The sequence below is a fragment of the Cheilinus undulatus genome, linkage group 8 (assembly GCF_018320785.1).
Source record: "Cheilinus undulatus linkage group 8, ASM1832078v1, whole genome shotgun sequence".
Taxonomy (NCBI): Eukaryota; Metazoa; Chordata; class Actinopteri; order Labriformes; family Labridae; genus Cheilinus; species Cheilinus undulatus.
The window spans coordinates 40,418,068-40,445,969 of record NC_054872.1 but is presented as its reverse complement, the minus strand read 5'-3'; the positions used below and the strand labels follow the sequence as shown (position 1 = coordinate 40,445,969).

Sequence of the window (27,902 nt, the reverse complement as noted above, 5' to 3'; positions counted from 1 at the left end):
CTGTCTATCTTAAGAAACCATCTTTTAGTCTGATTCCTTCAAGTGAAAGTGGATCAAAAGGACATCTTGTGATTTTAAATGTATTGAAAACTTCCCCCTTGTGTCAGTATGCAACAGGCAGGCACATACAAAATCATACGATGAAAAATTAAATGCATATTTGACCATTTTCATCCATGGCACCTTGTTGTGAATGAACCTCTTTAGGCAGCGGTTCTCAGCTGGGACCCAAAAGTGGATTGCAGAGCTGTTTTGATGGGTCGAGCATCAGTGCTGAGGAAAAAATTGTGGCAAAGTATCCAGGATGAATTGAAATCCTATACAGACATGGATCCATGTATTTCATTGTACTCCTTTGCTGTACAAGGAATACTGTAATAAGCCACAAGTTTATTTGTAAAGTTTATGAATAATGTGTCGCTTCATGGATGGAGAAACCCTTTTCTCATCCACATGTTCCTCCACATGTGTGTGTCTGTCAGAGTTGATGTCAGAGGGCTGTGTTTCATGAAAGTAGGAGAGGGCCCAAAATGTGATCTGATAATGATTTAAAACTTAAGTAAGACAAAAAATATTTTTGATGAATACTTTAGTTCATCTATATAAAAAGATATTGCATTATTCTGGTTGTGCTGTTCCAATGATCCTATCCATTCCTTAAAACTCGCAGAATATTTTCTAAAGAGCCTAGATCTTGGGTGACTTTCTGGCGTCTTTAAAGATTAAATCCACATCAGTAACCCTGATATTAAAGTTTTTGCTTTTTTTTATCCATGTATAATCAGTTTCTCAACCGTTTCTGTAGTTAGTGGCTAAGGCTGTCCCCATATTGTCTGTTTGTATCCCAGAATGCATTGTGACAGGCTGTGACAACTAATGGCAGGCTTTTCCACAGTCATGTCATGCTTTGCCAAACAGTGCATGTGCATAGACTTTTGAACTGGAGGAGAGAGCCTGAATGACTCATGATAAAGAGAAAGAGACACAGGGAGGCTGTAATTTGTCCTTCAGAGTCACTGCAGGCAGGAATTGCTTTAAATAATGACCCAGATTTTCAAAAGTGCAAGGATTTCTTTTGTAAAAATGTTAATATTTTGAAGACTGTTACAGAATGATTTTTTTTTTGGTCCAAAAGAGATTGTAATTTTGTTTGTTTTATTTGTCTTTATAGTCCCATAACTTAGAAACAAAAATCAAGTGACATACTGCAGCACACTTATTCTTAAAACCCAGGTGGTCCTGAACAAAAGGATGCTTAGAGCATGACTGTGCATCACAGGGTTGATGTTTTACAAGCTTTTTTCAGACAAAAAGTCCAGGAGAGACTATGGGTTAAAAAAATAGCATAGGGTTCAGAGGTTTAATCTCTCAAAACATAAACAAAATCCACATTATCACAGGAAAATGTTTGCATTCCTATGATTTGACAGTTGTTTTCTACTCTGTTGTGCAGCCCTAATTTTTTTTTTTTTTTTTTTTTTTTACTATCCAGAGCCCAAACGGCAACATTTTCACCAAATCTTTGTTCTGGATTTTTTAAAATTACATTAAGGAGGAGTGGTGGGTCCTGACACCACTGTCTTAAGGATACAGTTTTGATTAATTTTATGTTCAATTGCAAGGCATACAGCTGTGTTCAAATTATAGCAGTGTGTTTAGAAAGGTGAGTAAAGCTCAGTATCCTTATAATAGCTTTTATTTCACTGAACTGATATTTAGTTCAATCAGGAGAGATATAATACGAGTTTAACGATGAATCATTTTACAAGTTTGGAGATGTTTGGCAATCTTTGAAATTGTGAAATGTCTTTGGTGTATATCAGTATTGTTTTGGCTAAATAATACTGATATAACATCAGCACTTCCGAAGAGAAACTCTAGGTCGTAGTGCCTCTGACGGAGTACCCACAACAACCAGTGAGAGCCAGCAGACGGAGCAGCCTCACCAGCTGGATCATACGCACTTTCACCGCTCAAATAAACACAGCTACATTCAGCAAGGATTTCATCCTTGATCTTTCCCTTGTTTTATGAATTTTGCTGCACCTGGAACGCATGCCAGGGTAGCTGAAGTCATGAGACCCCCTTAAAGTTGTGGCAGGTCGGCAGGTGTGTGTTTTCCAGTAATCTGACAGTCTGGCTGAGTTTTCTAATGTGTGTGTTCAGAGAATTAAAGATTAAAAAAAATCATTTTAAATTTTGTCCCAGTGTCTGTGGTCTCCCTCATTTCAGATTCAAAAATTGTGTGTGATCGGCCTTGGTCAACAAAATTAACAGTCCTACAATGTTGTTAAATATTAAAAAAATAAAATTAGATAGATAAAATATACATTTCAGATAGTGAATATTGCATATCCATCACAAGGTAGATAACCAAAGTTTTTGGGGTTGTTGAATTTTGCTAAAATGAAGATTTCCTGAAGGGGAAAGGTCTTGAGAATTTCGCCTACCTAGCAAACATTTATCATGATATTGTTCTATCAGCTTTAAAATGTAAGCTATTTGGTACAAATGACCCTGTCAATGTAACAAAATTAAAACCCACATTTATATAATAAATTATGTTTCCATAAATGTTTTAGAATTGTATTAAATTTCCATCTGTTTGCTGAGTATTTGAGTATATGTGAATTCTGAACTCAGTAAGTATTTACTGAATCCTTTAAATCAATGTTTCTTTTGAACTTACCTTTTGTTGCCCTTTGTGACTTTGTACCTCTGGGGTTTCCGTTGTTCCTGCTGTTATTCCCTCAGTTTTATAGAAACATTTTGCTGTGCTTCTCAACTGTTTGCTGTGGAAAAATACGCCATTGAAGTCCAAATTATAAGTGTAAGTTGTTTAATAATTATTTTATTACATTAACCAGCCATTTGATTTAATTTTTAATGGTAAGATATCACTTTAAAAACTGTTTTACCGTAGTGTGATAAGCGCCACGCCCTGGTACATGAGGCTGATACCCTCGTGCCTTGTGTTTAATGTTGCGTTTGCAGTCATTACAAAGTTTAAACTTTTATATCTTGCAGGTTTAGGAGCAGAGGTGCTGAAAACAGATACGAGAATGCACATTAAGAGTTTTTATTGTCGTCTGCAGGTAGGTTTGTTTTTTAGGGGTGTCATAGATATACACGCGTCTGTTTGCTGTCTGGTCACATGTGCTTCTTTATTTTGACCACTAGGTGTCACTGCTGGACAATTTCATGTACTGTTTTTGAGGTCATATATTGTCAGATTCGAAGGAAAACAGGTATTTATCCAGCGAAAATAACAAGATCTTTGCTATTAATGTATACACTGGGTTGAATGCATACGTTGAATTTATTTGAATGTATTTTTATGGATTTTACGTCCACGTTGCCTTCTTCTGTGCCCTGTATACACCTGTGAAATCTGCAGCAACATGTAGTGTGACTTTTGTTCTGGCACTCTGGTCATTTTTTCCATAAACGTGCCCCACTGATCAGCATCTGTTGACAAGTACCTGATATACTGTAAGTCTGCTTTAAAGGAAGAATTAGACCTTAAATTAGTGTCTTTTAGAGGAATGACAGGATGGATATCTTCTGTGCTAAGTATTTTTTTTTTTTAAGAGTTTTTCTCTCTGTTTTTTCCATTTCTACCCCTAAGCGCCACACAGAAAACCACAATAGCCACTTCCTCTTAGTGGTCGTCTTCATACACTTAAGGTTTACCTGCTTCAAATACAGAGATCATAAATCATTAGTGGCACCAAGGAACTGTTGGTTTTGAACCTAAAATGTCACTGGTCTTTTTCCAGTCAGCGTTTTTAGGGTGAAATAGTTCATTTAACTTTAGTCCTGATCAAAATGACCAAACATTTAAACATTTTCAGGATTTTTACAAGAGATTTAACGGTGTCTCAATGTTGTTGTGGACATGCGACACTTTCAAACCATAGGAAGTGGTAACCACAGTTACTGTTGGCCCTTGGGTGCTTCTCATCTTTTGCGCTCCACTCGCTGGTCTGGTCAAACAGCATGAAAATGGTGGATGCTGTGAGTAGTGAGGGAGCATGTAGTGCCCATTGTGTTTTGTGGAGGTTATCAGAAACTTTAAAATCTGACATGCGGAACCATTTTGGTCTCCTGGTGTCAAGAAATGAGAAGGAGAAAAGGTGGCAGGCAAATAAAAAGTAGTCTGCAGACATTGCCAAACTGCAGGGACACACTGCAGGGAATACAAGTAACATAAGGAGTCACTTGGCATATCATCACCCCGAAAAGATTTGCGAAGATGTAAGGGGCAGAATCCAGTCTGGTCTAAGGACTCTTATGGAAGTGTTTACAAGTCCACTTCCCCACAACAGCGCAAGGGCTCAACAGATCACAAGATACACTATATTGCCAAAAGTATTCACTCACCTATTCAAATCATTGTAATCAGGTGTTCCAATCACTTCCATGGCCACAGGTGTATAAAATCAAGCACCTAGGCATGCAGACTGTTTCTACAAACATTTGTGAAAGAATGGGTCGCTCTCAGGAGCTCAGTGAATTCCAGCGTGGTACTGTGATAGGATGCCACCTGTGCAACAAGTCCAGTCGTGATATTCCCTTGCTCCTAAATATTCCACAGTCAGCTGTCAGTGGTATTATAACAAAGTGGAAGCGTTTGGGAATGACAGCAACTCAGCCTCGAAGTGGAAGGCCACATAAAATGACGGAGCGGGGTCAACGGATGCTGAGGCACATAGTGCACAGAGGTCACCAACTTTCTGCAGAGTCAATTGCTATAGACCTCCAAACTTCATGTGGCCTTCAGATTAGCTCAAGAACAGTGCATATAGAGTTTCATGGAATGGGTTTCCATGGCCGAGCAGCTGCATCCAAGCCATACATCACCAAGTGCAATGCAAAACGTCTGATGCAGTGGTGTAAAGCACGCCGCCACTGGACTCTAGAGCAGTGGAGACACGTTCTCTGGAGTGAGGAATGGCACTTCTCCATCTAGCAATCTGATGGATGAGTCTGGGTTTGGCGGTTGCCAGGAGAACGCTACTTGTCTGACTGCATTGTGCCAAGTGTAAAGTTTGGTGGAGGGGGGATTATGGTGTGGGGTTGTTTTTCAGGAGCTGGGCTTGGCCCCTTAGTTCCAGTGAAAGGAACTCTGAATGCTTCAGCATACCAAGAGATTTTGGACAATTCCATGCTCCCAACTTTGTGGGAACAGTTTGGGGATGGCCCTTCCTGTTCCAACATGGCTGTGCACCAGTGCACAAAGCAAGGTCCATAAAGGTATGAATGAGAGAGTTTGGTATGGATGGCCTTGACTGGCGTGCACAGAGTCCTGACCTTAACCTGATAGAACACCTTTGGGATGAATTAGAGCGGAGACTGAGAGCCAGGCCTTCTCATCCAGCATCAGTGTGACCTCACAAACGCGCTTCTGGAAGAATGGTCAAAAATTCCCATAAACACACTCCTAAACCTTGTGGAAAGGCTACTCAGAAGAGTTGAAGCTGTTATAGCTGCAAAGGGTGGACCGACATCATATTAAACCCTATGGATTAAGAATGGGATTTCACTAAAGCGGGGTACACACATGAGGATTTTCTAAATCTTAAGAGATTTTTTATCTGTTAGAGACCCCACACATGAAGATAAAAAACAATCACGCAGTAAACAGTTTTTATCATACTGTGTGTGGTGTGTTTTGATAATGTCAATACAGCACACCACACACATCATGATTCTGTCCCACCACCGATCTAGAATCTTGTCCTCCAAGCCAGAAATCTTGCATGATCACACGTGATCTAACAAAAACAAAGAAGAAGAAACATAGCAACAACCGGAAAAAACAACACGCAACATGGAAGAGGACATACAAGAAAAGGGAATGATGGTGTTCTTGGGACTATTTTTAACGGAAAAATGCCGCTAAAAAAAAGAAGTCCACTGAACTTTATGATGCTTCAGCAGGTCAGCCATGCTTGTTTTTATTTACGCCAACTTCCATGTTCCTCAGCCAGCTCGCTTCTTGATTGGCTACATTCCGTTCCACATCACAATTCACTGATTCATGACTCAGGATTCAGCTTTCCCCACACATGAAGATTTTTGGTCGTGAACATTGAACGATTGTCGGCCCTGACCGTTTTCGGAGCCGATCATCAGGACAAATCCACTCTCAACACACCTCAGACCACAGGATAACCTTCTAGGATAATCTTATAAGATATAAGATAGTCGGGCGTTTGCCGTCCTTGGTCAGGAAGGGGGAAAATTGGGACAAAAACAGCCCAATTATCTTTATGTGTACCCTGCTTTAAGTTCATATGTGAGTCAAGGCAGGTGAGAAAATACTTTTGGCAATATAGTGTATGTCTCAAGACTTAAAGCTATTTTAAGTACAACAAAGGTTTTAGAAGGTCTGTAAGCAAACTGGAGCCAAAGTATATGTGTATATTCTAAGCCTAATGCACATATTGTAATAATTAAAGTAAAATTATTAAATAAATGCCAACATCACTTTTCTAAGTCTTCTTTTGCTGTGAAAAAAAAAAGTTAGGTACTAGAATGAATACTGTCCAGTGGACTTGTGTACGAGGCGTTATCGTATCGGGAGATTTTGATACCATTAATCCCACATTTTTACCCCTTAAATGCCAGTTTGATTACATGTTGTCCCTAGTGTTCTATGTGGGGGGAAAAATGAAAACATAAATGAGAAGAAGTTATTTTTGATATGATAAATGGTAGGGGTCTTTTGAATCATTATCAGTATTTTTCCTGATGATGATTGTATATAAGAAGCTTGGCATTAGTTCATGCAGGACAAGGAAGTCATGTATCCAGCTGTGATCAGCTCACAGCCAGCAGATCCTCATTATTGCCTCCCAGCTCCCACAGCCAATCACAACGCTTTCTCTCAACACAGCAGTCCATACAAGTATGATGCTCTTTTTACTAATATCTGCTTGCATTAATGCTGCTGCACCATGCTCCTGCTGGGAAAGCTGAACCTCCTCCACCCCAGCCTCCTCCTTTTGAAGCATAAAGCTCTTGCGCTTATGCTTCAAAAGGAGGAGGCATATTCAGATTCATGCTACTTTAGATTGTTGCTTTCAAACTTATTTTATCTATATGGAGGTTTCTAGCTATGCACCCCCTGGAAAGTCAAGCATGCTGCTTGACTAACCCAGGGAACATCTTTTGAGCAGCGCCTTCTCCACCAAGTTAAACTGCATATCCATTTTACAATAAAATGGTTAAATGTATTACAACAGTGTTCCTGACTGAATTGATCATTTTTAATCAGGACTGAAGTTGATAGAAGGATTTATTCCCAAACAGTAATTAAAAAACACATTTTATTTGCATTTTTTTCTCTTGAAAACTTTAACAAATTTAAGAAAAATCTTAAGAATATATTGATGAATGAGTCCTATTGATCCTAAAGAAAAGAAAACAAATCTATGTAGTGCAACAGATTTCAGAATTTATGTACATATGTACAGATACATAATAATGTTCACAGTGTTATAAAATCAGAAGTTGAAACATTCACAGATGGTTGTTTATACCTGCAGATATAACTTTCTCTTAATCAAATACTTACACAACTGAAAACATTTTGAGACATTCCCTTATTACAGCTTCAAACTGGGAAGCTATATTCCAAACTTTAACAGGTTTTAAGTCCAAAAACAGGTGCATACTGTAGCTTTGTATAAGTTTACTCACAAGTGTAATTGCACATGCTTTCCTGCAAAGAAACCAAAAGTTGGACTCTTTTGTAGATAAAGTATATGCCAAATCTGTAAACTCCTACTTTTATTTGCTGTTATACTTGACATTGTTGAACTTCACTATCTTCCCATCTTGAGTCACCACCTCCTTCTGCTCCCATCTTCCCACCTCGCCGTCTTTCTTTTCAAAGTGCTGCACCACCACCCTCCCTGTCGTAGGCAGGCTGCAGGGCAGGTCCTTTGCAACTGCTTGGTGCAGTTGCATGTCCATGAAGTCCTTGGTGATGTCAGCTCTGCCTACTGGTACCAGAGCATCGTTTTTGTTCTTGACTTCTGTCCTCTGAGGTGAAGGAAGAAGGTGGGGTGAGACTTGACGATGCACATTCTTCAAGTCTGGTCTGGGGGAGCGCTCCCATAATAGCGGTGATTTAGTCCTATCAAGTGCGGACAGATCTTTGTTGAACGGGGATCGACCTCTGTTATGGGGCATTTGGTCTCTTTTGAGCGGTGATCGACCTCTGTTTTGGGGCGATTGATCTCTGTTGAATGGTGATGGAGCTCTGTGATTGGGTGATGGAGCTCTGTTCCTTGGAGATGGATCATTGATAAATGGTGATCGAGCCCTGTTCATTGGCGAATGAGCTCTGTTCATTGGTGATGGAGACTGATTTCTGGCATTCATTTTTGGTGAGCCTGGCTTAAGGAGATCTTTTTGAACAGGATTACTCACAACGATTCCTGCTCCTCCAGCCCTTCTTATCTCACTCATAACCCCACCCATGGAGGCCCTTAAAGAAGGGTTAGGCTCCACCATCCGACACACAGCATGGCAGTATGGCTGATCGTGAAGCATCTCCTTGATCTTCTCAGGACAAACGCTTGGAGTGTACAGTCGGATACGGGCACAGAGCTCTGCGATGATCTTCCCCATGGCCCAAACGTCTGAACGCTGGTCCCGCTGGCTACCTCTCTTCAGCACCTCAGGGGCCGAGTATGCCTCGTTTCCCATGTCGATGGCAGAGTTAAGACCATGACGGAAGAACTTGGCCAAACCTAGGTCGATGATGACGGCTCGGTTTGTTTTGTGCTCCACCTAGAAGACACGTTTAGTGAAATTTTAGATTAGGTTTTGACTAGGTATAACATACTTGTCTAACCTTGTCTTAGGCAATTGCATGAGAGAAGCATAAAGCTCAATGCAACATGATGTAAAGCACACAACTCTCAAGACAAGCAACCATCTGTGTTTTACTTGTGCAGCTGCATGAAAGTCTCACTTTGCCAAGCCAAACGCCATTCATTGGGTGGAGTTGGCTGAGGCACTCTGGCACTGGACTGTGGAGCAAAGGAGGCTTGTTCTGTGGAATGATTAATCATCCTTCTCTGTTTGGCAGTCACAAGGGCAAGTCTGGGTTTGGTGCATGCTGGGACAATGTTACCTGTCTGACTGCATTGTGCCAACTGTAAAGTTTGGTGAAGGGATGATGGTATGGGGCTGTTTATCAGGGTTTGGACTAGACCCCTTATCTCCAGACAAGGCCAGTCTTAATGCTTCAGCATATGACATTTTGGACAATTCTATGCTTCCAACTTTGTGGCAACAATTTGGGGAAGGTCCTTTTCTTTTCCACCATGACTGTACCCCAGTGCACAAAGCAAGGACTATGAGACTTGATTGATGAGTTTTGTGTTGAAGAACTTGACTGGCCTGCACAGAACCCTGACTTCAATCCCATTGAGCACTTTTGGGATGAACTGTAACAGAGATTGTGAGCCAGGCCCTCTTGTCCAATATCAATGCCTGACCTCATAAATGCTCTACAGAATGAATGGACACAAATTCCCACAAAAAACACACCAAAATCTTGTGGAAAGCCTTTCAAGAAAAATAGAAGATTTTATAGGTCCAAAAGGGGGCCAACTCCATATTAACGTACACGTCTCTGTTTATATAGTGTATCAACGTTATGTGATAGAAATAACCGACAGAATTAGCAGCCGTGCACTCACCATGATGTTTTCAGGCTTGAGGTCTTGATGGACGATATCTTTGGAGTGGAGGTGAAGCAGCCCTTCACACATGCCGATAATGATAGTTCCTTTCACAGATGGAGTCAACTGTGAAGAACAACATTTGAGATCAAGTTTAGTCAGACTGGGATCAGATATTCTTCAAATTATATTTGAAATAACTTAATAATAGTTCATTAAGAAACATTTCCCTTTATGTCTTCATTTAAGTGCCCTGTCAGGGGTTTTCAGGGAGCAATGTGTAATCAGTGAGGCAGTTATTATGTATAATCCCACTGAGTCTTTGTTGTGGTCAGTATATTAATGAAGCTTATCTAAAATTAATGTGTCAAAAATGTCTTTATTAACCTGTCTTACATCATGGCCAAATTGAGCCTCATCTTGAACGTGTTCCATATTTTAAAAAGTGAATGTAAAATGATATTTCTGTATTGCAATTAATTTATTAATTCATATAAAACTATGTGTTTTTATTTTAACTGTCATGATGCCTTTACCTGTATTTTAGACTTTGCTGCTTGGAAGATGGTGGTCTCTAAGTCTTCTCCAAAGATAAACTCCAAAGGAATAATCCATTTTCCATCCTGCAGATTAATGTTGCCCAGAAGTTTTACTATGTTGGGGTGATTGGCCTTGCTGCATAGCAGTTTTCAGTCATGGAGAGAAGGGGAGATGATATATTAGGTTTTAAACTAACAAGAAAAGAAAAATCGTGCCCACATCATGCACACATGTTTAAAAACATTTTTGTTAAGCTTTAAAAAGGTAAACAAAATCTTGGGTATAATTAGAGATGTAACTATTTACCCAGCTAATGATAGGATAGGGTAGCAATTACGATATTGGTCTAACAATACAATTTGATCTGCGAGGTATTATGTTCCTAGTATAAATCCTTCAAAGGTCTGCTTATCTATTACATCTACTATGGATGCAGTTAAATGTATGAAGAGGAGACTAGGGCTGCAACAATTAGTCACCATAATTGATTATGTCGACTATAAAAATTTGTCGATACGGAAATTCAAGTGTCGACGCATCGTATTATTGTTTTTGATATTGGTAAAATCAAATACCGGCCGGTAGAAACTCATCTGTCCTTGAAGTTCACAACTCAAAGAAGAGAGCCAGCCTCACACCAGAACATGTTGACATATTATTCTTGCACTGCAATTTAAAGAAATTATAATCTATTGTTCAGTCACTTGGGCTTGAAGTTTGATTTGTTTACATTAAGTTTTATTTGTACTTTGTGACTTTGGATGGGCAATTTGCTTTATTTACTTTTATGGACATACCGGTCACTTTAAAGAAAGCCATCCTTTAGTTATTTGTAACCTGCAAGGCAGGTGATCTGCTACTATTTAAATTGCTACTATTTACGTACAATGGGGATCCAAAATAGTATGCCAAACAACAGCGATTAATCGACTAATCGGGAAATTTATGGATAGATTAGTCGACATAATAAATAATCATTAGTTGCAGCCCTAGAGGAAACAATTTTTCCTTTTCATATTTTCTTGTTTGGTTGTGCTCCCATGAAACACATAGTATCCCCTTATTTTCCCATGTATTGTGTAGTATCCCATTGTTTTCCCATGTGTTATATAGAAGCCCCTTGTATTCCTAGGTGTTGTTAAGTATCCCCCTTTCTGACTTCATACTTGTCTTCATATTTTTACTTCACTTCATATTTTTCTGTGAACTCCAGTCTGAATCTTTCCAATAGTTGTCATGAATGAGATACAGCATATCAATACCAAACTGGTTGCTATCTCTCAAACCTGACTGCTGGCATGGCTTAACTACAGACTAGCCTATTATCATGAAGATGCCTCAGACCTTGAACTCTGCATGTTTATCTGTATAGAACTACTAACACAGTGCAGTACCATCAATTCTAACATTTATGTCTAAGTGAGAGATAACGTATTTTACTGTGTGGGACAGGAGATAAGTGTGTTGGAGACCCCCACCATTCGCACATATTTGAGTTATTTATAATCCACACAGGAGCTATTATGTTATCTCTGCAATGGTTCCATGTTAATTTTTTCCTACTTAAACTGTACTGAATAAAGTCTAGTATTTCTTTCTTTTGTTTTGTTTTGTTTTTTTTTTTGCTCATTGCAGATAGAGGCTTATGCTGGATAATTTTTGTCTTAATTCCTCAAGATGATTTTTACCAGAAATGTAATGTTTCTGTGTTTTTGACGAAAGGAAAATAGAGGGGGAAAAATCAAACTGAAGAACTAGATATGGTCAAACATGAAGTTTTGAGGAGATCTGAGGCACTCAGAGGGACTGTAGATAAAAAGCCTTTATGAATCATAAACATGTTTTTATGATTCTGTAGCCCTCATGCAATAAAGACTTTTTATCTACAGTCCCTCTGAGCGCCTCAGATCTCCTCAAAACTTTAAGTTGGATCCCCACACTGAAGAGCACCAGAGAGACACTACATTTTTTCAAGCATTTTTAAACTTCTCAAAACCCATGCAGCACTCCATGCAGCTGTTTTTGACTATGGTCAAACATGTTTTGTGAAATTTCTGAAAAACTTGTAAGATTTTGAGAAACCAGCCTAACCAGTCTGAGCCTTTCCTTTAATATGACTTAAACTTACTTGTAGACTTCACACTCTCTCTCCAGGTCCTTCTTGCTGATGAGATTGTGGGGGACTTTCTTTACTGCAGCCCAGGTGTCATTATACTTCTGTTTGTAGACTTTCCCAAAGCAGCCCTGTGCCAGAGTGCTCGTCGAATACGCCATCTAGAAGATAGGAGTGAGGCTTTGTCATTTTTAGAGTCACGTTTAAGCTAACAAACCGTTTTAATACAGAGACAACATCAGTGGAAGAAAATATAATTTCCACAATGTTTGTTCATTGTTTTTGACTCACAGGTTTGTTTAATGCTGTTTTTCATGCTGTGATTTTTCATCCTGCTCATACAGTATCTGGTCAGTTTTTCCCCAGGCTTTTACTGATGTCCTATATTTTCTAAATGGGGTTTATGGGACTTTCCTGTTTGTCATCTTGTATGAGAGTGTTTGTGACCGTTGTGCGAGAGCAATTACTAACCAGAGTAATTACTAAACTCATTGTTATGCAATGGAGATGACTCATAAAGCTGAACTCCTATTAGCACTGTGAATCATTGGGAATTTTTAAGCGCAAGGTTATTTAGAGCACGTCCAAAGTCACCTGACAGCAGAGATCGGCACAAGTCACTAACAGTAAGTCCAGGGTAAGTCTCAAGTCTGTGAGGGCAGCCACAAGTTCAAGTGAGGTCTTGTTTGGCTTAATCCTAAGTAATAGTTATAATGTACTGTCAGTGAACAAACCCCTCTTGCCCCTCAGACACAAAGCGGTAGTTACCTAATAAGTTGATAACATCAAAGTTGGATAATCATTTGTAAACTGGCAACCTAAAACAGTCGTAGGACACTGTCAGTAGTTAATGAAGCAGTTGTTTTGGTTTCACCACTTTAGCACTAACCCAAACAGGAGGAAGGAGAAGATGCAAAGCATCCAGTCAACATCAAAATACAGCCCAATTCTCCTGATAGTAGGTTGTCTCTATATCAACAGCAACTGAACTCCAGAAAGGCAAAGTAACCTGCTGATTTTATACTTCTTTCTGCATGAGCTCGTACTTTGCCTGGGATCTGACGTGTGGAGCTAACCCTGCAGTGAAGATGTATTAGCCAGACTGTCATCAGCCAAATCCATCTTGCAAAGCTACAGTCGACAATGTTTATGACAAACAAAAACAGTTTGGACCAATCAGCATCATTTGAAGAAAATGAGGCGGTAGCAACAAGTGGGGTTAATTTGTTCTGTGAGCCATTTGCAACGGCTGCCTCCAGTGTAGCAGTTAGCTTGAATGTAGCTGTAGTATAGAGGCAGTTTTATCAAAACTGGACAACATTTCTGTATTAAAAAAACAAGAGCAACGGGCCACACTGAAAGCCTGTCATGATGGAAGAGATGTTTTCACTCTTCTGCTGACGTATCAGCATGAGTTATACATTAAACCGGTGTATACAATGGCTATCACCACGGTAGCGATTAGCTTGGATGTAGCTGTAGAAAATCAACAATATTTCTTTAAGCAAGAGCAAAAACCATTTTTCTCTTTGCAGAAAAGTTTTTTTTTTCTTTTTTTTAAAGCATGTCTCCTAATAGGCTTCGACATGAATTTTAGCCTCTGGTTAGCTTCACCATTCATGGTAACGCTAGCCTGTATTGCTGCGGTTTGCAGTGGAGCTGCGCATGTGTACAGCCTCATTTTGTCTTGTCACTCTGATTAGCCCATAATGGATGTAACAGACAGAATCTTCATTCAATAACATTCTGAGGACTTTTTTAAAAGTCCTCAGATGCTTAGTATGGGCGCTTTCCCAGATGAATGTGAAATCTACCCACGTAGTGGAGATATGAAACAGTCTATCTGGCATGTCAGGCTAGTCAATAGTTGCTCTGAGTTGTTTTGCTAAAGTGCTCACTGATCCAGTGGACAAGGACCCATGGCATAGGTCAAAACAATCATCGAACATGATCATGATTTATAAAACCCTGATTAATAAAGACAAAAGGATTACAACAGCACTCCAATCTGCTCTGCCTCAAGGTATGAAGCATATTCAAGTTATCTTCAGCCCCTTGACATCTGGCAGCATGGTGCAGTTGACTCTTGTATCTGAATGTGAAGATTAGCTGTGAGCACCTCCCCTCTCTGCTGCATGGAGTGCTGTTCTCATCCTGACCAGGGTAGAGCTGGAGGTATTCACCTTTATCTTAACATTAGGGATGCAACAAAAGAGCAATTTTCACCTACTCTGACAGCCTGGGCTATTGGAGTGTTATATTTGTTGTTGTGTTCCATTCTGAAGTATTTTAGATGAATTTTGCAGTAAGGGGTTAAGGAGAATATTGAATCAGTTCATGTACAGCATGTATTTGGCTGCAGACCTTCACACACATAAACTTACACAGACTTTTTTGTATGTGTAGGTGGAAAACCTCAGCTTGCTCGTCTGGTGAAGACTGCCATAAACATCGTAGGGAGGGCTGAAAACCTCCACCTACAGTCCACACGTGAGCAGTCTGTTCTCAGGTCTGTCTCACATGATCTCTGAGTTATAAAGTACTACTGTCAGATAATTCAGAGGACCCAGTTGATATGCATTCTTTATTAGTATGTGCAACTATATGTACAAGAGTATTGTTCCAAACCAACCCAATCCACTTTATTCATATAGCACATTTTAAAAACATTCAAGTTTACCAAAGTGCTGCACAGTAACAACACAGAAATAGACAACAAACACTGCTGAAGCACAAACATTAAGAGGAAATAAATAAAAGCAGGCAAGAACACCATAAAAACCTTTAAAATTAAATTAAAACACTTAAAAACAAACAAAAAAAAGCCATGAAAAACACAGGGATTAGGACCATAAAAGACAAAAAAGGACAGAGATCACACAACTCTCATGCTGAATTAAAAGCCAAAGAATAAAAATGAGTTTTAAGATGTGATTTAAAAGTCGGTAGGGTGGGGGACGTTTTGATTTCGAGTGGCAATTCATCCCACAATTTTGTAGCCACCGCACAGAAGGCTCGATCACCTCTGGTTTTTAATCAGGTTTTTGAGACAACAAGGTAGAGCTGATCAGCTGACCTCAAGGACCATGTAAACATTTAAGAGGTCAGAAATGTACTGGGGTGCTGTTGTTGCTTATTGTTCTGATTTATTACTGTGGAGACAGCTGTGTGCAGCACTTGGAGTGCAGAAAAATTTCCCCTAGGGAAAAATTAAATATATCGTATCTAGCGATGGAGATTGTTCATTGTTATCGACAAGAATATCCTTATCAATCTGAATCCTTATCAATACAACAATCGATCATTTTCCATCGTTTGTTGGAAAGACAAAATGATGATGTATTTTTGTACACAAGTAGTAAAAGCTGAATAGAGTTTGAGTTAAAAAAAGTCAGAAATTCATGATTCCATCTTTTATATCTATTTCAAGGACCACAGCCTCCTCAGCAAAGTCTGGGTCAGTGATCTGGACATCACCAAATAACACTCCACAGTTCGCTGCCCCTGTTACCCACTCATCATACAGTCCATACAGGTACCTCACCTCAAAAAAAAAATAGTTTACATTTTTGAAGTTAGTCTGGCCCTTTTGGTGTCTTCCAAGAAAAAAGCTGGCCCTTGTACAAAAGTAGTTGATGACCCCTGACATAGGGGCTAAGATGCATCCTTGCCTCACCCCGAAGTATCAGATATTACCAGTATTAATAATCAAAAATGCCCATCCCTAATACAAAGATAATTATAATGTCATCTGCATAGTTTATAGAATTGTCCACATGGCTTATAAACCACAGAGCTACTGTGTTATATTGTTTCTGCACATATCTTTCATTCAGCGTGAATGATCCTGTTGATGACTTGTCGGAGCTAAGAACAAATAGATCCAAATCAAATGAGAATTCCCGTGAAGGGAGTGTCAGCTCTGGTGAGTAAGACTTTCTCAAGGTTTCCTCGTAAAACAAGACGATGACACAGCGTGAAAATTTACAGAGCTGTCTTTTAGTTACACTTCATTCTAATCATTTTATGTGCAGGTTTACCCACAGACCTTGTAGGTAAAAAATGTCACCAAACAGGATATCCTGAATCCTGAAGTTACCCCTAAAAGCGTAAAGATAAATAAAAAAACACTGCTCACCTCAGTGACCAGATAAATGAACCAGAATGGAGTCTGTTGTGTAAATAAAATCTCCCATGTACTGATCTAAACTGACAGGTTTTTGCTGTAAGATTTCGGACAGAAGATAACCTCTAGTGTGCAGCTCGTCTAACGCACATAAATGCTGCTCTGTGTTATTTAAGACGAGGATTGAAAAGCTGACGAACAGGTAAGTCCACAGGAGGGAAAAAAGTTTACTTTGGCTGGAGCCCAAAATTTAAAGCTGGTTTTATGAGTACATAAAGAAGAACCCACTCTTCTGTTTAATCAAGAGCCACTAATAGCTAACGTCTGTCAGTCACCTCACAGCAAATAATGTTCACAAAAACAGACTTAGCAGTAATAAAGCTCAAAAACAAGGGAACACATGCTCACAATAGCATAAAGACTTGAAACAGGCATTTTTACTGCAACATCGTTCAAGTACTGTAGTCTAGTTGATCAAAAAAACCAGTGGGCTGACAAGATTCATAAAATAAAAATCAGCATAAAAAGAGAACTTGAATATCTCCTTCTTCTGAGATTTGGATTAAAGTAGATAGATCTTTGTGAAAAACTTAAATATTTTAGAGCTCCTACCTTTGCTGTAGAGGGAAAGCAGCAGCGTCAGGTCTGAACACGAGTTAACATAGTTTTTCTTCTTTATACCTGCTCCACGCCCCTTTCTTGTATCTGATCCATGGCCCTGAGCGAAGCACCACACCTGAGTGGGGATCGGGAAGAGTGAGTAACACACTGCAATAAACTAACGCACTTCAGAACCAATGAAAACAGGAAATGTCCGTCCAAACAGAAAGACCATGTGAATGTGGAGGAACTGGCAATGAGGGGGAGGGGAGATTCCCAATCTGATGATTGTGTGGAAAATACTGGAAAAACACCTGAGATACAATCTCAGGTACTCATAAGGCTACGGGCACACCATCTAAAGGACTTACCCCCTGAAAACTTTAAAAATAAGATTGACTTTATTATTCCTGTGATAGTTTGTATTAAAGTCAGTATGTAAATGGGGGGCAATTCTTTATTAGGGATTAACAATCCGTTTTGGCTAGTGGATGTCAAGTTACTGCACTTTGGTGAGTGGGTCCATGTGATATAAATACATTAACAATGCATCTTCAGCAAAGACCTGATGTAAGAACTCAATTGCCTCCCTCTTATGCAAACAACATCCCATACATAAAGATTTGCCACAAGAGGCTAGTGGAGCTGCTTTTCTCCCTCTTGAACATGCTTTCAAAGGAGACGGTGATATATCATTTAGCAAATCCTGTAAAGTACTGGTGACACTGAAATGTCAACTCACTTCAAAATGACAAGTAACAAGGGAGTGATGATGTGTCATGAACAGATAGAACTCGATCAATCAATCTTTGTTTGTATCGTGCTAATTCATAACCAAAGTTATCTCAAGACACTTTACAGAGAGGGCAGGTCTTCAATGACAAAATGGTGCATTCCTCTTTATGTGACAGTTTCCTTTTTTTTTTTTTTTTTTTTTTTTAAATTTCTGCTGATTTTTAAAGATATAAAAAAGGAAAGTGGTACCAAATGAAGAGCTGGACTTAACTCCTCGTCTCAACTCCCAGGTTATCCCATCTCCTGACACATTCTCACTAGGCTACATACGAACATACACACAGCTAGTGCAACCCATAGCTGGTTCTATTCCGGATTCTGGACTTAAACCCAGATGGTTTCTGACTGGGTCTTGAACTATTGACCCTCTAATACTTAACCCAGGTCCTGACTGTGCTGTATTGCTGCTGCCAGACTGTAAAAAAGGCTTTTCTCTGCTCTAAAAATGGCCTTTTTCTGTAAGAGAAGATGTGACTTCTGGGGCTCATATTATCATAACTGATTAAACACAGCTACTTACAGTGCATTCATAAATTTTTCACACCCCCCCCCCCCCCCCCGCCAGCTTTTTGCATAAAGACCAAGTGCAATCAGAATTTTTGAAATTTCTGCATATGCATCAAAAAGAAAAAACTGGAATATCACATTGACATAAGTATTTAGACCCTTTACTCAGTACTTTGTTGAAGCACCTTTGGCAGCAATTACAGCCTTGAGTCTTTTTGTACATGACGCAGCCAGTTTTGCACACCTGGATTGTTTTTTTTTTTTTTTTTTTGCCATTCCTGGTAAATCCTCTCAAACTCAGTCAGGTTGGACAGAGACCATCATTGAACCGACATTTTCAGGTCTCTCCAGAGATGTTTGATAAGGTTCAAGTCAGGGCTCTGACTGGGCCACTCTAGGACATTAACAGAGTTGTAACTGGGCCACTCCTGTGTTGTCTTGGCTGTGGGCTTTGGGTCATTTTCATTTTGTAAGTTGAACCTTTGGCCCAGTCTGAGGTCCTGAGCACTGCAGAACAGGTTTTCATTGAGGATATCTCTGTTCTTTGTTCAATTTAGCTTTCCCTCAACTCTGACCACTCTCCCAGTCCCTACTGCTGAAAAGCACCCCCACAGCATGATGTTGCCACCACCATGCTTCACTGTTGGGATGGTATTGGGCAGGTGATGAGCAGTGCCTGATTTCCTCCAGAAACAACATTTAGAACTAATGCAAAACAGTTTAATCTTGCTTTCATCAGACCAGAGAATCTTGTTTCTCACAGTCTGAGAGTCCTTTTGGTGCATTTTTGCAAACTCCAAGCAGGCTTTCGTGCGTTTTGCACTGAGGAGAGGCTTCTGCATTGTATTTCTGCCATAAACCAAGATCGGTGGAGGGCTGCTGTGATGTTTGTCCTTTGTCCCATTTCCACACAGGATCTCTGGAGTCCAGAGTGACCATCGAGTTGTTGGTCACCTCTCTTGCTGAGGACCTTCTACCTCAATTACTCAGTTGGCTCTTGGATGAGTCCAGGTTGTGCCAGACTTCGTCCTTTTGGGAACTATTGAGGCCACTGTGCTCTAGAGAACCTTCAGTATAACAGAATGTTTTTTGTAGCATTCCCCAGATCTGTGCCTTGCAGTAATTCTGTCTCTGAGCTCTGCAGGCAGTTCCTTTGACCTTATGGCTTGGCTTTTGCTCTGATATGCATTGTCAACTTGAAGCCTTCTATAGAGAGATGTGTGCCTTTCCAAATCATGCCCAGTCAATATGGTTTAGCACTGGTGGACTCCAATCAAGGTGAAACATCTCAGCAACAATCCAGAGAAATGGGAGAAACCTGAGCTAAATTTCAAGTGTTTCTGCTAAGGGTCTGAATGCTTATGTCAATGTGATATTTCACTTTTTTGGTTTTTCATTAATTTGCAAAAAATGAAATAAAATAAAATATTTATTAAAATTCTGTTTTCAATTTGTTATGATTGGGTACTGAGTGTAGATTAAGAAGTGTGTCAGACTACTTGCTGTATGCACTGTATTTTGCTGCACAGATTTAAATGTCTTATCTGAGGAAACAGTTGAGATGAATGTTGTATTTTTCCTGATATCTACAATCATTTTGTTGGACTTAGACACATTAATATCTAGGGAGGAAGACCTGCTCCTGAGAGTCAGTCAGAATCAGTCAAACTGGGTCATTATCAGAGGTACTGATGCTGAGCAGGAACATGATTTCTGAATCACCAACAGACTCACTGATTTACACCTTTTCTGTCTCTTAATGTCATTGTTTCAAATGTAAATATCTTTTATGCTGTTGTTGAGCTTTTATGAGATTAAGTAAATAAACAGTATTAAATAGCCGCTCATAAATTACTCAAATATTTTTTTAAAATTTTATATCTTTGTATTTCTCTAGTAATGCTCTTGCTTATTTTCTGTTTTTCCGTTTGTTGCTTTTGCTCTGTTATTACCAAGGAGGTAATAATAGAGCAATTACGCCAAGGAGGTTATGTGATCGGGTGGGTTTGTTCATTTGTTTGTTAACAACATAATTAAAAAGTCAGGGACGTATTTTCATGGTATTTTCAGGAAATGTCAGAAATGGCATGAGGAAGAACTGATTAGATTTTGGGAGTGATCCGGATCACCGTCTGGATCCAGGAGTTTTTAAAGGGTTCTGTACTATTGGGAGATAGGGCTAATGGCAGAGGTCTGCGCTGTTACCACTTTACACCAGGAGATGGCAGACATGATTCACTTATTCAAAGTTTTGGCGTTTATAGAGTTTGAAAGACACATGCCTGGTCGAGGAGACGAGTCGGAGCGTAACAGAGAGAAAGACAGAGAATTGTAGCGAGAATACTCACAATGCTGGGAGGAATAGAGGAATATTCACCCTCTGCCATGACTTACACACGTAGCGAAGCCAATGCTTTGCCTCACCGTGTCTCTATCCCACCAGGGAGGGGAATTAGATTTTGGGAGTGATCCAGATCACCGTCTGGATCCAGGAATATTTTTAAAGGATTCTTCACTATTGGGAGATAGGGCTATTGGCGGAGGTCTGCACTCTCTCAGTGCTTTTCTAGTCTTATTTATCAAATAGAATTTTATGTCTTAAAAGTGTTTAATTATAAGTTTCCTCCTGTCAACACATTATAAACATTTCAGCTGGAGAAGTATAAAAACTGTGGGGATAGTCCACCATCATAGCACCCCTGCAGGGGTTTTCGAGGCAGCTTTGGGCTGTCCCAACAGAGACAGAGCAAACTGACAGCCTACATGTGTGTGGTCGTACATCTTTGTGCAGGGCAATGATGAGTCATTAAATGCTTTGTTGTTATTATGAATTAAATTGTTTTTTTGTTTTTTTTGTAACAAAATTTGTAGATACATATTAGGTTTAACAGATTATGTAGGATCCCCTGAAACACATTAAAATGCTTAGATACCGTTGTATGGAGGGGAAATTGAAACAGAGTGAGGGAGGGAAATTAAATGAAAACTGTTAATAGAACCTGCACTGACGTACTTGGAAATTCCAAAAGGTGGAGCGCTGTGTCAAATCAGCACAGCAGCCCAGCTGAGAGATACAATGCCCCGTGACACACACTAACTGTGTTTCTTTCACCTTTTCAAAATTGTTGTCTCCACTCTAATTGTCACAACTGAATTTTTATGATGCAGTTTTCTGATCACGTTTCCACTTTAAACCACGAATCTGAGCCGTTAACTTAGACTGCAGTCACTTCCTGGCAAGTGCATACACACGATGAGGAATCAACTCTATAACAGTAAAATGGGTTAGATAAGATAAACCAGGATGTGCTGCAAAAACCACAGCTTTGCTGATAGGGTTTGTGAAAAAATCCTTGTCTTCTGTGGGGTTGCAGCAACCATCCTGCAAGGAGTGTGACTGCAGTTCTTTAATTACAACTGAAGTCAGACTCTATAACACTGCTATGTAAATACCTTACTGCATCTCATAGGCAAATATGTATGTGAATGATTGTATTTACTCCCATAGTCCCAGAGATGTCACATCCACCTACCCAAAGTGTGTCTTCTGCACACCTTAACTACATGTCAGTTACTAATGTTGCTACAGTTATTTTCATATTTGTAATTTTACCCATAATATAGCTTCTGTGAGCAAAATAGTATATATGTTTATATGTAAATACTATTATTGCTATTTTTTGTCTTTTATTTAAATATTGAAGGTGTACTCTTTCTTCTCTTTGTGTTGAGGTTATGGTGCACGTTTTGGCATTTCCCTTTTACCATTGGCTAAAATCAGGACAGATGCTGTTCCCATATAGGACATATTGGTGTTTTATTGATTTTTGTCTGGACATTGGACACAAAGCCTGAAAAAAGGACTGCACCAGGAAAATCAGGATGTATGGTCACCCTATCTATGTAGCTAGTGAAGCTACATTAGCTTAAACTGCATTTCCTGAAGCACATTTTGCTAAAGCTTACTTTTCTACAATGGCTTACAGAGTACCATTAACTTAGCTAGTGTAGCTATGTAGCTTCATCTCCTATAGCTCCCGTTGCTAAAGCTAAATGGCTACATAAGCTTGTGTATTAATGTGGGTAATATGTGGGTAATATTTAATCAGTCTGTAGTGGTTAAGTGTTCTGTTTTATGCTGCAGTCTGCTGGGGAGGCAGTGTAAAACACAAGGATGCAAGGCGTCTGAACAAACTGGTTAAAAAAGCTGGCTCTATGGTAGGAATAAAATTGAACTCATTGGAGGATGAGGTGGAGAGAGATGCGCACTGAGCAAGGTGGAGGCCATTCTGAGAAACATGGATCATCCACTTCATATCTCCCTTAGTAAGCAAAGAAAATAACGGTGGTGAACGGCTCCTATCCCTGCGCTGCATAACAGAAAGATTTAGAAAATCTTTCATACCATCAGCTATTAGAATTTATAATTCTACAGTAAACAGATGAGAATCCCAGATGATTGAATTTCCCTTCGGAGATAAATAAAGTTCTTGTATTGTGTTGTATTGTATTGTATTGTAAATTACATAGCTAGTATGGCTATGTTAGCTGTAGTTAAGTTCCCTAACACTCATTATGCTAAAGCTTACTTAGCTATATAAGCTTGTTTGGTAATGGTAATTACATAGCTAGTTTGGCTTTATTAGCTTTAGCTACATTTCCTAAAGCTCATTTTGCTAAAGCTTACTTAGCTACATTAGCCTGTGTAGTAATGATAATGACACAACTAGTGTGGCTATGCTAGCTTTAGCTATGTTTCCTAAAGCCCATGTTGCTAAATTTTACTTAGCTACATAAGCTTGTGTAGTAATGTTAATGACATAGCTAGTGTGGCTGTTAACTTTAGCTGAGTTCCCGAAAGCTCATTATGCTAAATCTTACTTAGCTTGTGTCAGCTTTAGTTACGTTTTAGCTATGTATCCTAAAGCTTATTTTGTAAAGCTTACTTAGCTATATTAGCTTGCTACATTGGCTTGTGTAGTAATGTTAATTACATAGCTAGTGTGGCTATTCTAGCTTTAGGTAAGGTTCTTAAAGCTTGTGTTGCTAAAGCTTACTGATCTACATTAGCTTGTGTAATAGTGTTAATTACATATCTAGTGTTGCTGTTAGCTTTAGCTAAGTTTCCTATAGCTATTGTTGCTAAAGCTTACTTAGCTACATTAGCGTGTGTAGTAATGTTAATTACATACATAGTGTGACTATGTTAGCTTAGCTTTGTATGACCACTTTTCACTCTGTTTGTATCTAAAATAAATTTCTATCCATCTAGCCATGTTCCCTAAAGCTCATGTTGCTAAAGCTTACAAGGCTACATTGGCTTATGTAGTAATGTTAATTACATAGCTATTGTGGCTATGTTAGTTTTAGCTACGTTTTCTAAAGCTCATATTGCTAAAGCTTATATAGCTGCATAAGCTTGTGTAGTAATGGTAATTATATAGCTAGTTTCGCATGTTAGCTTTAGCTGAATTTCCTAAAGTTTATTTTTGCTGAAGCCAACTTAGCTACATTGGCTTGTGTAGTAATGTTAATTACATTGCTAGTGGGGCTATGTTAGCTTTAGCTAAGTTTCCTACAGCTCATGTTGCTAAAGCTTACTGAGCTTCGTTAGCTTGTGTAGTAATGGTAATTACATAGCTAGTGGAGCAATGTTAGCTTTAGCCAAGTTTCCTACAGCTCATGTTGCTAAAGCTTACTGAGCTACATTAGCTTGTGTAGGCATGTTAATTACATAGCTATTGGGGCTATGTTAGCTTTAGCTTAGTTTTCTAAAGTTCATGTTGCTAAAGCTTACTGAGCTACGTTAGCTTGTGTAGTAATGGTAATTACATAGCTAGTGGAGCAATGTTAGCTTTAGCAAAGTTTCCTAAAGCTCATGTTGCTAAAGCTTACTATGCTTCGTTAGCTTGTGTAGTAATGGTAATTACGTAGCTAGTGGAGCAATGTTAGCTTTAGCTAAGTTTCCTAAAGCTCATGTTGCTAAAGCTTACTGAGCTATGTTAGCTTGTGTAGTAATGGTAATTACATAGCTAGTGGAGCAATGTTAGCTTTAGCTACATTTTCTAAAGCTCTTGTTGCTAAAGCTTACTGAGCTACGTTAGCTTGTGTAGTAATGGTAATAACATAGCTAGTGGAGCAATGTTAGCTTTAGCTTAGTTTCCTAAAGCTCATGTTGCTGAAGCTTACTGAGCTTCGTTAGCTTGTGTAGTAATGGTAATTACATAGCTAGTGGAGCAATGTTAGCTTTAGCTAAGTTTCCTAAAGCTCATGTTGCTAAAGCTTACTGAGCTACGTTAGCTTGTGTAGTAATGGTAATTAAATAGCTGGTGGAGCTATGTTAGCTTTAGCCAAGTTTCCTAAAGCTCTTGTTGCTAAAGCTTACTGAGTTACGTTAGCTTGTGTAGTAATGGTAATCACATAGCTAGTGGAGCAATGTTAGCTTTAGCTAAGTTTCCTACAGCTCATGTTGCTAAAGCTAACTGAGCTATGTTAGCTTGTGTAGTAATGGTAATTACATAGCTAGTGGAGCAATGTAAGCTTTAGCTTAGTTTCCTACAGCTCTTGTTGCTAAAGCTTACTGAGCTACATTAGCTTGTGTAGTAATGGTAATTACATAGCTAGTGGAGCAATGTTAGCTTTAGCTAAGTTTCCTACAGCTCTTGTTGCTAAAGCTTACTGAGCTATGTTAGCTTTTGTAGTAATGGTAATTACATAGCTGGTGGAGCTATGTTAGCTTTAGCAAAGTTTCCTAAAGCTCATGTTGCTAAAGCTTACTGAGCCACGTTAGCTTGTGTAGTAATGGTAATTACATAGCTAGTGGAGCAATGTTAGCTTTAGCAAAGTTTCTTAAAGCTCATGTTGCTAAAGCTTACTATGCTTCATTAGCTTGTGTAGTAATGGTTATTACATATCTAGTGGAGCAATGTTAGCTTTAGCTTAGTTTCCTAAAGCTCATGTTGCTAAAGCTTACTGAGCTACGTTAGCTTGTGTAGTAATGGTAATTACATAGCTAGTGGAGCAATGTTAGCTTTAGCAAAGTTTCCTAAAGCTCATGTTGCTAAAGCTTACTGAGCTACGTTAGCTTGTGTAGTAATGGTAATTACATAGCTAGTGGAGCAATGTTAGCTTTAGCTTAGTTTCCTAAAGCTCATGTTGCTGAAGCTTACTGAGCTTTGTTAGCTTGTGTAGTAATGGTAATTACATAGCTAGTGGAGCAATGTTAGCTTTAGCTAAGTTTCCTAAAACTCATGTTGCTAAAGCTTACTGAGCTACATTAGCATGTGTAGTAATGGTAATTAAATAGCTGGTGGAGCTATGGTAGCTTTAGCCAAGTTTCCTACAGCTCTTGTTGCTAAAGCTTACTGAGTTACGTTAGCTTGTGTAGTAATGGTAATCACATAGCTAGTGGAGCAATGTTAGCTTTAGCTTAGTTTCCTACAGCTCATGTTGCTAAAGCTTACTGAGCTACATTAGCTTGTGTAGTAATGGTAATTACAAAGCTAGTGGAGCAATGTTAGCTTTAGCTTAGTTTCCTACAGCTCATGTTGCTAAAGCTTACTGAGCTACATTAGCTTGTGTAGTAATGGTAATTACAAAGCTAGTGGAGCAATGTTAGCTTTAGCTAAGTGTCCTAAAGCTCATGTTGCTAAAGCTTACTGAGCTATGTTAGCTTTTGTAGTAATGGTTATTACATAGCTGGTGGAGCTATGTTAGCTTTAGCTAAGTTTCCTACAGCTCTTGTTGCTAAAGCTTACTGAGCTATGTTAGCTTTTGTAGTAATGGAAATTACATAGCTGGTGGAGCAATGTTAGCTTTAGCTAAGTTTCCTACAGCTCTTGTTGCTAAAGCTTACTGAGCTATGTTAGCTTGTGTAGTAATGGTAATTACATAGCTGGTGGAGCTATGTTAGCTTTAGCTAAGTTTCCTACAGCTCTTGTTGCTAAAGCTTACTGAGCTACGTTAGCTTGTGTAGTAATGGTAATTACATAGCTAGTGGAGCAATGTTAGCTTTAGCTTAGTTTCCTACAGCTCATGTTGCTAAAGCTTACTGAGCTATGTTAGCTTGTGTAGTAATGGTAATTACATAGCTAGTGGAGCAATGTTAGCTTTAGCTTAGTTTCCTAAAGCTCATGTTGCTAAAGCTTACTGAGCTACATAAGCTTGTGTAGTCATGTTAATTACATAGCTATTGTCGCTATGTTAGCTTTAGCTAAGTTTCTAAAGCTCATGTTGCTAAAGCTTACTGAGCTACATTAGCTTGTGTAGTAATGGTAATTACATAGCTAGTGGAGCTATGTTAGCTTTAGCTAAGTTTCCTACAGCTCTTGTTGCTAAAGCTTACTGAGCTACGTTAGCTTGTGTAGTAATGGTAATTACATAGCTAGTGGAGCAATGTTAGCTTTAACCTAGTTTCCTACAGCTCATGTTGCTAAAGCTTACTGAGCTATGTTAGCTTGTGTAGTAATGGTAATTACATAGCTAGTGGAGCAATGTTAGCTTTAGCTAAGTTTCCTAAAGCTCATGTTGCTAAAGCTTACTGAGCTATGTTAGCTTGTGTAGTAATGGTAATTACATAGCTAGTGGAGCAATGTAAGCTTTAGCTTAGTTTCCTAAAGCCCATGTTGCCAAAGCTTACTGAGCTACATAAGCTTGTGTAGTCATGTTAATTACATAGCTATTGTCGCTATGTTAGCTTTAGCTAAGTTTCTAAAGCTCATGTTGCTAAAGCTACTGAGCTACGTTAGCTTGTGTAGTAATGGTAATTACATAGCTAGTGGAGCAATGTTAGCTTTAGCTTAGTTTCCTAAAGCTCATGTTGCTAAAGCTTACTGAGCTACGTTAGCTTGTGTAGTAATGTTAATTACATAGCTATTTGGGCTGTTACTTTAGCTTAGTTTCCTAAAGCTCATGTTGCTAAAGCTTACTGAGCTATCTTAGCTTGTGTAGTAATGGTAATTACATAGCTAGTGGAGCAATGTTAGCTTTAGCTTAGTTTCCTAAAGCTCATGTTGCCAAAGCTTACTTAACTACACTAATTTGTGTTGGATTCACCAGAGATGCAATCTTCAAAGAGCTACAGCTGATGGGGTTTCTTTAGTGAAGGTTTATATAACTCTTCCTTTCATTAACACAGTATCTAAAACAATAGTATTACACATCACAATTTTCTCATATAGTAAAAAAATTGTAGACTAACCCCAAAATAATTAAATTATAATACATGTCATCACAATGACAGTTCTAATGAAGCTCAGCTTTCTCTGCACTGTTATTTGTTTAATACATTGTCAGATGTAATGTTTCTATTTGTGGTGTCTGCTTGAATGGACAATTAGTTAGCATCCCTGCTCATTATTAGTTCTCATTTTTAAACTGCATTTTGTTTTCTCTGTTTTTGTGCTGATATACATAATGCATTGTATAGTCCTTCCTATCATGGTGAGGTTAGATTAACTTTTGTACCTGTCAATGTAAAATAGGAGTCTATTATAAAAGTCAAATGCTTCAAAGCATA

The 27,902-nt window shown here is 38.9% G+C and overlaps 1 protein-coding gene across 1 annotated transcript; it reads right to left on the bottom strand.

Annotated features, from left to right (window-relative positions):
• Positions 1-7,411: 7,411 nt before the first annotated feature.
• On the bottom strand, positions 7,412-17,229 carry zmp:0000000881 (serine/threonine-protein kinase pkn3). Its single transcript, XM_041794121.1, has 5 exons — positions 17,096-17,229; positions 12,373-12,518; positions 10,241-10,379; positions 9,723-9,830; positions 7,412-8,805 (listed from the first exon to the last, which is right to left on the bottom strand). Exons 2-5 carry the CDS (start codon positions 12,516-12,518, stop codon positions 7,798-7,800), a joined length of 1,401 nt encoding a protein of 466 aa, XP_041650055.1. The 5' UTR covers positions 17,096-17,229; the 3' UTR covers positions 7,412-7,797.
• Between the last annotated feature and the right edge of the window lie 10,673 nt (positions 17,230-27,902).

Coding starts and splice junctions, on each gene's coding strand:
- zmp:0000000881 (XM_041794121.1), bottom strand. CDS start 12,518: ATGGCGTATTCGACGAGCACTCTGGCACAGGGCTGCTTTGGGAAAGTC. Junction 10,380..12,372: donor AGAGAGTGTGAAGTCTACAA/GTAAGTTTAAGT, acceptor ACTGCTATGCAG/CAAGGCCAATCACCCCAACA. Junction 9,831..10,240: donor CAGCAAAGTCTAAAATACAG/GTAAAGGCATCA, acceptor TGTTCTTCACAG/TTGACTCCATCTGTGAAAGG.